The sequence below is a fragment of the Palaemon carinicauda genome, chromosome 8 (assembly GCF_036898095.1).
Source record: "Palaemon carinicauda isolate YSFRI2023 chromosome 8, ASM3689809v2, whole genome shotgun sequence".
Lineage (NCBI taxonomy): Eukaryota > Metazoa > Arthropoda > Malacostraca > Decapoda > Palaemonidae > Palaemon > Palaemon carinicauda.
The window spans coordinates 57,314,569-57,324,568 of NC_090732.1; the positions used below are offsets into that span (position 1 = coordinate 57,314,569).

The following is a 10,000-nucleotide window of genomic DNA, read 5'->3' on the forward strand; positions in this document are numbered from 1 at the left end:
AAAGATCTCATCATTATACAATTTTCTGTTACATGATCTCTGGAAAGTAGTCATTGGAAATATCAGTCTTGTTTCTAGGATTAAATATCTAGGAAAATTGTTGTTCTTAAAAATATTTTAAGGCTATTTCTTTTCATAAAATATTCATTTGAAAATTAAAAGTAGCAAATAAATATTTTCTAGATATTTTTTTTATATATAAATGTTAAATATTATCTACATATATTGGGATCATGGCAATTTAATGTTTAAAGAAATCTATTTATATATTTGCGGGTTATTATCTCAAATGGTTTTGATAAAACTGAAAACATCCAAATAAAACGTTCACTTATAAATATGTCACTTATTGAGAATATTATATCATTAAAGTGAATATATATTTAATTGTTTTCTGTGTCATCCACAGTGGCTGAATGGCTCGGGTAAATACCACGAAAGATAAGTATTTATAAAAAAGAAAAAAAAAATCACTTGCATGGTGTTAATGAAGATCCCTAAATTTTAATGATATAAAAACTTTTAATGAGCACAATAATAACGTAACTCAAGTATACAAAACGTCTTGTAGTAAAATAAATTCCTCTAGAGAAATGCCGTAACAATTATGTCTGTGAATAAGAAAGTTTGTCTTTAAAAAGCTCTAACCCTCTTCATCTACAAATTGCACAAGTGGTGTACGAAAACTCAGATAGGCATTAGCATTAAAAAAATTCAAGGCGAGTTAAGCACACTAGTCACTACGACTACTCTGATGAAGAATTCGCCATGCAAAACTTTTTTGCGATCCATACACAATCATGGTGTATTATCTATGGAAAGCAAGTCCAAGCATTGATTTTGCTTTTATCAAATGAACTACGACGCAGAAAAACACAGATGCAAAGCAACATTTCTCTTAAAATTTAATATCTGCTTCAAACTGCATTTTGCCCAAAATGTTATCTTTTCAAATGTAATATTAACTTTCTGTAAGTCAAGTAATTCCATCAATCCATAACCTGACACACACACAATATATATATACATATATATATATATACATATATATATATATATACACATATATTTAGATATTTACATATACACACATATATATACATATATACATACATATATATATATATATACTTATATATATATATATATATATATATATATATATATATATATATATATATATATATATATATATATATATATATATGTCAGAATTTATCCCTATTACAAGAAAAACGTTCAGTATAATTATTACTTCTATATTAAAACTAATAATGAATAATGACCAGAGTAAGAGAGAAACAATGACAAAATTTCATCGTCCTTTTCTTGAATAGGTGGTGCTGATAAAAGCAGGAAAGATAAGGCGTATTGTAAAGGGAGGAATAATGTTTTGTCTCAATAAATTTCTCTATAACCTACGTATCTAGTACTGATGGAGATTGCTTTGACAAATCGGAAAATCCAATTTCAGATAAACTATGTCAGCGAAGATGATAACTATATATGGAAAATCTTGGATTACCTTTCTTTGAAAATGATTATCTTGTGGTAGGAATCTTTTAACATGGTTTCATGATAGTATTACAATTAATTAAAAGACATTCAAGATAATAAATTGAAAAGAAATGCAGTATAGGTACATACATTCGGAAAGAAACTGTGTGACACACCTGTACTGAGTCGTATGGCCACACAAGCAGTGCACCGTTGGCCAACCGCTATTTGCAACAAATTTCATTCAAGAAAGATCTGTGTATTATTATTTTAATAGTTTGGATCCTTTCTTCAACAAAGGTATGCCAAGAACTACTGAAAGAAATGGATGAAGAGAAAACTATATGATGAAAACCATTATTGTTATCAGTATCAACTATTCTGATGACACTGAGCTGCCTTCAAGCGATATCTGGTCCCGTAAGCTACGCATATACCCCATCTAAAATGTAGATGTCCATGAATTTATTGAAAGTCAAGATATAGGATCTTGAACCATTATTGAAGTGCTTTGATGCTGAAATTGTCAACAGGAAATGCACAATTTGTGTCGTAAAGACACTCGACATAGATAAACCTCCTTATCATAATTATCAGTTTCAATATACAATTTTTATTGTCTTACGTTTTATAATTAAAATTGTGATGAGTAAAATTTAATTGAATGTTAAAGTTAACATATCTAACTGTAAACGTGATAAAAAAGCCTACAAATCATTTGTTAATTTAGACAAATAAGCATAAGAAATTATGTGCGATTTTCATTAGGTTTTAAACTTCACAAAATATTAAACCTGAATAAAAATAACGAATGAGAAAGATGACCAAAAAAAATTATACGAAATAAGAAAAACCTAGTTTTGCTTTGGCCTTGTTATAATTTCCATCACTAAGGTAAATAGCCTACCGTTTTTGGATAACCTCCTCTGTGAAAAGATCAGCCAAGAATCAACCATAAGGTAGCCACTTGATCCCAAAGGAATACCAATTGATTTTAAAATCTGTTAGTTACCCTTATTGAAATCGGAAAAGAATTCATTCACTTACAGGGAAGCTGAAAACTGATGAATATATTTTTTTTCACATTATATAGTAACATTGGTGGAAATGTACGTCCAGGTGTAAATATCAACAACTACCCATTTATACACGCACAAAACACTTCTGTTATATTTTGCGTTATATAATGGTAGTATTTCAGAGTTTTAAGAAAACGATCTCATCAATAAGAATGCATAGGAAACCAATACAGTGATTTTAAACTATGAGGTTCACGTCAGATAAAATCGTCTAATTCGTTGAAGCTAATTCCAAATGATGATAAAACCTCCGTAAAAATGTATATATATATATATATATATATATATATATATATATATATATATATATATATATATATATATCTATATATATATATATATATATATATATATGTATATATATACTGTATATATATATATATATATATATATATACATATACATACAGTATATATATATATATATATATATATATATATATATATATATATATATATATATATATATATATATATATACAGTATATATATATATATATATATATATATATATATATATACATACATATTGTATATATATATGTATATATATATATATATATATATATATATATATATATATATAAATACATATACATACATATTATATATATATATATTTACATATATATATGTATATATATATATATATATATATATATATATATATATATATATATATATATATATATATATACAAAGAAAGTAGTTTTGATAATTTATTCCATACGATGATGAAACTGTTTAAAATTTAAATGTTTATATAGTATTTTTTTTTGTTTTACCTCAGAACGGTATTCATAAAGTATGCAAATAATTGTAACTAAATTATCGTCTCCTTATTAACACAACATGGTGAATACAATATAGATGCAATATTTCTTCTATGGATCTCAGAAACCCAAGTTACAATGGACCTTGATAAATTCATCTTTAAAAGTAAGGCGCTTTTAAAACTCAGAAGGAACTTTGACTCACTTAGTAACTTTGAAGACTCGAAGAAGTCTGACGCAACGGAGCACAGAGACACCGAGCGGAGGCATGATCTCGGTTGAGGTAAGCACCACCTCTGTTATACTACTGATAACCACAAAGCAATCAAAACGGTTGAATAACGACACAAAGTAACCCTGGAAAAAGGAAACAAAAATCATCTCAAATACTTTGCCAAAGCACAAGTGTCTATGCTAATAGCTGAAGCCACCAACTAAAGTAACAAGTCAGTTTAAAAATGCTCCAAACACTTTGAAATGTAAATCATGGTGATCTGATACACGATTACTGGTCATTCGGTTTTGGGACGTTCCGAAGACCCTTGTACTTTTGAGAATCTAAATATGATTTTTTTAACTGTTAAGTATAATAAAAGGCATATTGCTGTAATGTTAGGAATGCTCACCTGGAAGCCTAAACTGTACATTTTTAACAACATTTCACACGTAAACAGCACCACGAAGAAAAGGTTTGTATAATCTGTAAAGAAAAAGAGGAAATGCTGCATGAAAGTATTCATAATTCCCTTAACTAAGGAAAAGATGTTTAAACATTCCTTTTCGCCACTAGAATTCTCTTATTATATATTAGAAAAGTAGCTCTATTATATTGCTGTATACTTTAAGCATCATAAAATGATTATATGAGTTTTTCTTTTATTTACCTACGTTAAGCATACAAGGATATCAAAATAACCTTATCAACAGAGAAAAGAGTTAATTTTCAACCCAATTACATATTATACCTTTTCTGATCTTTGAAAGTTTTAACATTTCAGAGCACTTAATTCTCAATTCCCGATATTATTAGGAACTTCTAATTTACCTTAGTATCCTTTTCTTCGCTTAATATCCTATCCTCGACTAGACAGCTAGTTACTGAATGCAAAAAGGCTGTTTGACGGTAACAATATAATATCATAAATCTACTGGCCTAAAACAATCAGTCAATCAGTTTGGTGAGGTGTTTTTCAAGGAACAATATACTAATGGCATATAAAATCCACGAAACCAATATTTCCTGGCCATTTATATATCCATAGCATTCAGGTTCCTGTTAGGATAATCTCGATATTAACATATTTGAATACTATTTATTTTCCTGTGATGACTGAAGAAAGTTTCACGTGGAAAGCTACAACCGGTGATTATCCTGCGTGCTGAAGTTCCAAATAAATAGCAAGATTTCATTATTACAACTCGCTCTAAAACAACAAGAGATACTTTTATGAAGATGGAAATCTTTCTAAGGCTGTTAATTGAGAATTATATAAATTTGGCCCTTCTTTGCAATCTTTAAAATAATTCACACATACCTTGGAACTTGCTTAGCCAGTCGGGTTGGCGATAATGTTCACTGGCTAACACTGCCGTGTTGAGGAAGACGAGAACAATGATGAGCCAATAAAAGGCTTGGGATTTAACCGCCTTTCGACAGGCCCGCCTCGCCCGTCGGTTTATTCTGCAACAAGTTTTACATAAATCTAGGCTCTTTTAATGGTCACCAATCTGCCATGTCTATCATAGAATATTCATAAATTATCCAGAGATACATATAATATTAAATCATAATAAATTTGGTGAAGCCAGAAAATAAATTTTTTTTGGTTGGATAGGCCTACAAACAAGGTGGAATTTCTTAATCGTGGGGACATTGTGAAAAAGATGAAGATTAAAGATTAACTTAGCATACAACAGATACGTTCTCTGGTAAGCTGCTATAAAAAAACACTGAAGTCTCGACAGGTAAGATCTTCCATACTCCAACCAATCTTGTCAAACACCAAACTTCAAAGTTTATGTTTAAATTTTTATTTGCCAACATGTTTACAGCCTATTTACTAATTCAATTGGACAAATTGTAGCCTTTACGCCATCCCACTTAACAAATAATGCACCAATGGATTAGAAAGAAAAAAAAGTCATTGCCTATGGTAAGTTCTCTCTAATTGGCCCAAAATTTGTAATAAATATGGCAGACGTCTTAATCAGTATAAAATAATAAATATATACCCATGTATAAAATGTCACACAGTAAATATGGAAACAATCTTAAATGTGATGGGGGATCTACATGCAAGTCATTTCAAAAGTCAAATGTAAAACACACGAATAAAACATGAAAAACACAGACTAATCTAGGAGTCATTTAAGAGAATACCCTTCAGCAGTAATATACATACATACACAAACACTCAATATATATATATATATATATATATATATATATATATATATATATATATATGTGTGTGTGTGTGTGTATATATATGTATATATACACTCAATATATATATGTATATATATGTGTATATATACATACACACATACATACATACATACATATATATATATATATATATATATATATATATATATATATATATATATATAAACTTCCAGTCATTATGTAACTTATGAATAAAGATTTAATAGAAATGCAAATCTGTTATAACATTTGTATTTTCAACTTTCCTATTTACCTACATTATTAGTCTGTACCGACGGCAAAATCTTATAATAAAATACAAGAAATGTTATCAAAATACTTGATAACCTAGCAAGGTATTCAATCTGTACAGAATCTACACCTCTAATAATGGGACAGCTTATGTTTTTAAAAAATCGTTTTAATGCCTGGATCTCCAGTTACAGCTTCGACGTAAATGTATAGTTTTGAATCAATTCCATCATTTCATATTTTCCCCGTATTTTGCCACCTCCGTGTCCTATACAGTTCCTTGCCATTGACTGTTCAGTCTTATTTCTTTTTTCTTTGCACAGTTATTGTATAAATTCAGGCAGGTAGCCTTCAAATTGAGATAGTTTCTGCTATAATAGTATCAAATCTGTTCTCACTGTGAAAGAATTGGGACTCTTGTATAAGTTGCTCTTATATCAAGCCTTTGGCTTTCGCCATTCTCAAACTTCTATAACGTAACACCTCGGTTTTTGAAATACTGAAGACATTTACAACGTTGTCGTATTGTGAACAACGTATGTGAGTTTGATGGATTTTCATTCACTTGCCGAAAATTTGAATTTGTGTTTTATTATTTTTCAATTACTGCCGCACAGGAACACTGGTGTTATAACCCTTACCTGAACTTCGCTCAAGTGGTTAATTACTGCATTGTGACTGTTCGGGGGCTACTTTCATCTTGGTAAGGGTAGAATTTAGCTATGGTAAGCTGCTCTTCTAGGATTACGACACTCCGAAATCAAACAATGTGCTCTAGTCTTAGATAGTGTCATAACCTCCGTACCATGGTGTTTCACTGTCTTGGGGTAGAGTTCTCTTCTTTGAGGGTACACTTGGGCACACTACTATATCTTATTTCCCTTCCTTTTGTTTTTTAATGATATATAGTTTATACATGAAAGGTTTATCCTAAGTGGTTACTGTTCTTAAAATATTTCATTTTTGTTGTTAATTACTTCTCTTGTAGTTTATTTATTTCATTATTTCCTTTCCTGCCTGTTGGAGCCCTTAGGTTTATAGCATCATCACTTTTTCAACTAGGGTTGTAGCTTAGCAAGTAATAATAATAATAATAATAATGATAATAATAATAATAATAATAAAAATAATAATAATAATAATAATAATAATGATAATAATAATATGGGGATAAGTTAAGTCCAATCCTCCCGCTAAGTATTAAGAGATTATCATTGGTTATTTCCAAAAAGTATCAGATAGATAACAACCCACCAAATAAAGACATTTGACACCAATCTAGGCTTCATTAACTGTATCTGGTAACTTGCTATTTGGATAACTGTTGGGGGATGAAATAATTGAAATTCATCTCTTTTTTTTCTTTTTTCCTTTTTATACTCTTGGTAACACATGGTGATAATACAAATGCCATATCCCATTATTATTTATTTTATCTCATGGGTGTTTTTTTACGGCATACACTCCTTTCTTAATTTCACTTGTCTGAAATTTCAAAGTTGTTAACCAGCTTACGAACAAATTTGTCCAATTAGGTTGGGGAAATGAGATCAATAAGGATGAACTTGATTAGCTTTTATCTGAGAAAGAATTTCCATGCTTAGTTGGTAGTCGGTTGGCCAGGGCACCAGCCAACCGTTGAGATACTACAGATAGAGAATTATTGGGTCCATTAACTGGTCAGACAGTACTACATTGGATACCTCTCTCTGGTTACGGCTTATTTTGTCTTTGCCTACACATTCACTAAATAGTCTGGCCTATTTTTTCTCCTCTGTCCTCACACACCTGATAACGCTGGGAATACCAAACATTTTTTCTTTGCACAAAGGATTACCTAGTGGAATGTCATTGTTCAGTGGCTACTTTCCTCTTGGTAAGGGTAGAAGAGACTCTTTAGCTATGGTAAGCAGCTCTTCTAGGAGAAGAACACGCCAAAATCAAACCATTGTTCTCTAGTCTTGAATAGTGCCATAGCCTCTGTACCATGGTCTTCCACTGTTTTGGATTAGAGTTCTCTTGCTTGAGGATGCACTTGGGCGCTCTGTTCTATCTTATTTCTCTTCGTCTTGTTTGTTTTGAAGTTTTTATGATTTATATATGAAAGATCTAATTTAATGTTGTTACTGTTTATTTTGATTATTTATCACTTCTTTTGTAGCTTATCTATTTCCTTGTTTCCTTTCCTCACTGGGATAAATTTCCTTGTTGGAGCCCTTGGGCTTATAGCATCTTGCTTTTCCAACTGTGGTTGTAGCTTGACTTTCAATAATAATAATGATAATAATAATAATAATAATAATAATAATAATAACTTGAAAAGCACTCTGAAAGTGCAGACCTCTGCACCGGCAGCTTATTTCTCAAAACCAGCTTGCCTTTGCCAGAATCAGTTTAGACCATAAGCGTATTTGAAGTCTTTAATACAATGATGTGCGAACTCGGGGTAAGGTCAAGGGTTAATTCGGTTGAACTGCCCGACCTTGACCTTGACCTTTGACCTAAAAATTTCAAAATGGAATCACTGCCACATCTCAACGTAAGAATCAATATCTTAAAGTGTCACTACTCTACGAGTAAAATTGTGGCAAGGAAGTTGTTCACAAATAAACAAACAGATTAACAAAGAGACAGACAGGGGGGGGGGGCATACCCTCCTCCCAACTTCGTTGGTGGAAGTAATGATATTATCTTACGGGAGATGGATGGATTTGTCAAGTTAGACCATTAATATTTCATTGGAGCAGCTTAGTTTGAAACATGAAACTTACGTAGCGCTGTTATCTACAATACACATATAGACAGTGCTATGGTATGTGGATGGCTGTTGATTAAATAAAATATTTGCTTACAAGTGACCACTGGAAGGTGTGGCCTCCAAATGTCAGACTTTTATTTAAGCCAGTTATTGTAATGTTACCTTCAGTGTGTATCTTATTTAGCTACTTGTAGTTGGAATATTCTCAATCATTATGTTACCACCCAAGGTTGTCTAACTTACCCCATTCAAAGGACCTGAAATAGCTGTTACAGTGAAATAAGGAAGAAAGAACGGAGAAATTCTGTCATTTCATTTCTGACAAGCTCCTACAATGTAGGGATGAATCTGATTGTAAGATCGGGAAAACTTCTTGGGGAAGAAGAGGAAAAATAGAAGAAATTCCTCATAGCCATTAACTGAATTGTTAAGAAATCTATCATATAAATCAGTTTGTCTAGAGTTCGATAGCGCTTGGCATGGTTGTGGAAAGGAGTCAACGGTTTTTATGCCTGCAATGGACAGGGTAAGAGATGATTTGACCACGAAGGTATAATTATAAACTGGAAAAGCACTCTCAGAGGGCAGACATCCACCACAGTAGCTTATTTCTGGAAACCAGCTGGCCTTTCTCAGAATCAATATAGGCAGTAGGCATATCCGAAGTCTGCGTGACAGCAATGTGCAAACTGGGGGTTAAGGTCAGGAATAATTCGATTGACCTTGACCTTTGATCTAGGACTTTTAAAATTGAATCACTTCCACGTCTCAACATAGCAAGTAATCCCTTAAAGTTTCACTACTCTGTGAGTACAATTATGGCCTGAAAGTTGTTCACAAACAGACAAACGGACAAACAAACAGGGAAGAAAACTTAACCTCCTCCCAACTCCATTGGCGGAGGTAATAAAACAAAAAGCAAGTCATACAGTGAGAAGGAAGTCTGCTATTTCTCTTTCCTTTCTAGGAATTGTTGTTATTTCTTACGAGTTTGATGATTGACAAAGCCATTCAAAATCCGTATTAATGTATAAAAAACAACACATGTTGACCGGAACAGGCAGCACTAAATATACGTGTTCATTGGAATTCAGGAATGGTTTATAAGGCTCACTCATAAAGACCTCAATTTCAATTTGAAAGCATTACATGAGAAAATCAACCATTGCATCTCATTGCATATAATTCACAGCATGGAAAACTTTACTATAGGT

General features: G+C 31.4%; 1 protein-coding gene across 8 annotated transcripts in view; it reads right to left on the bottom strand.

Annotated features, from left to right (window-relative positions):
- The window catches only part of LOC137645738 (muscle calcium channel subunit alpha-1-like), a 1,524,573-nt gene that overhangs the window by 252,643 nt on the left and 1,261,930 nt on the right, over positions 1–10,000 (bottom strand). For all 8 annotated transcript variants that reach the window (XM_068378633.1, XM_068378634.1, XM_068378636.1 and 5 more), the window contains 3 exons: positions 4,884–5,029; positions 3,975–4,048; positions 3,554–3,705 (listed from right to left, as the gene is read on the bottom strand). In XM_068378633.1, coding sequence (XP_068234734.1) covers positions 3,554–3,705; positions 3,975–4,048; positions 4,884–5,029 — 372 coding nt within the window. The remainder of the gene's footprint in view (positions 1–3,553; positions 3,706–3,974; positions 4,049–4,883; positions 5,030–10,000) is intronic.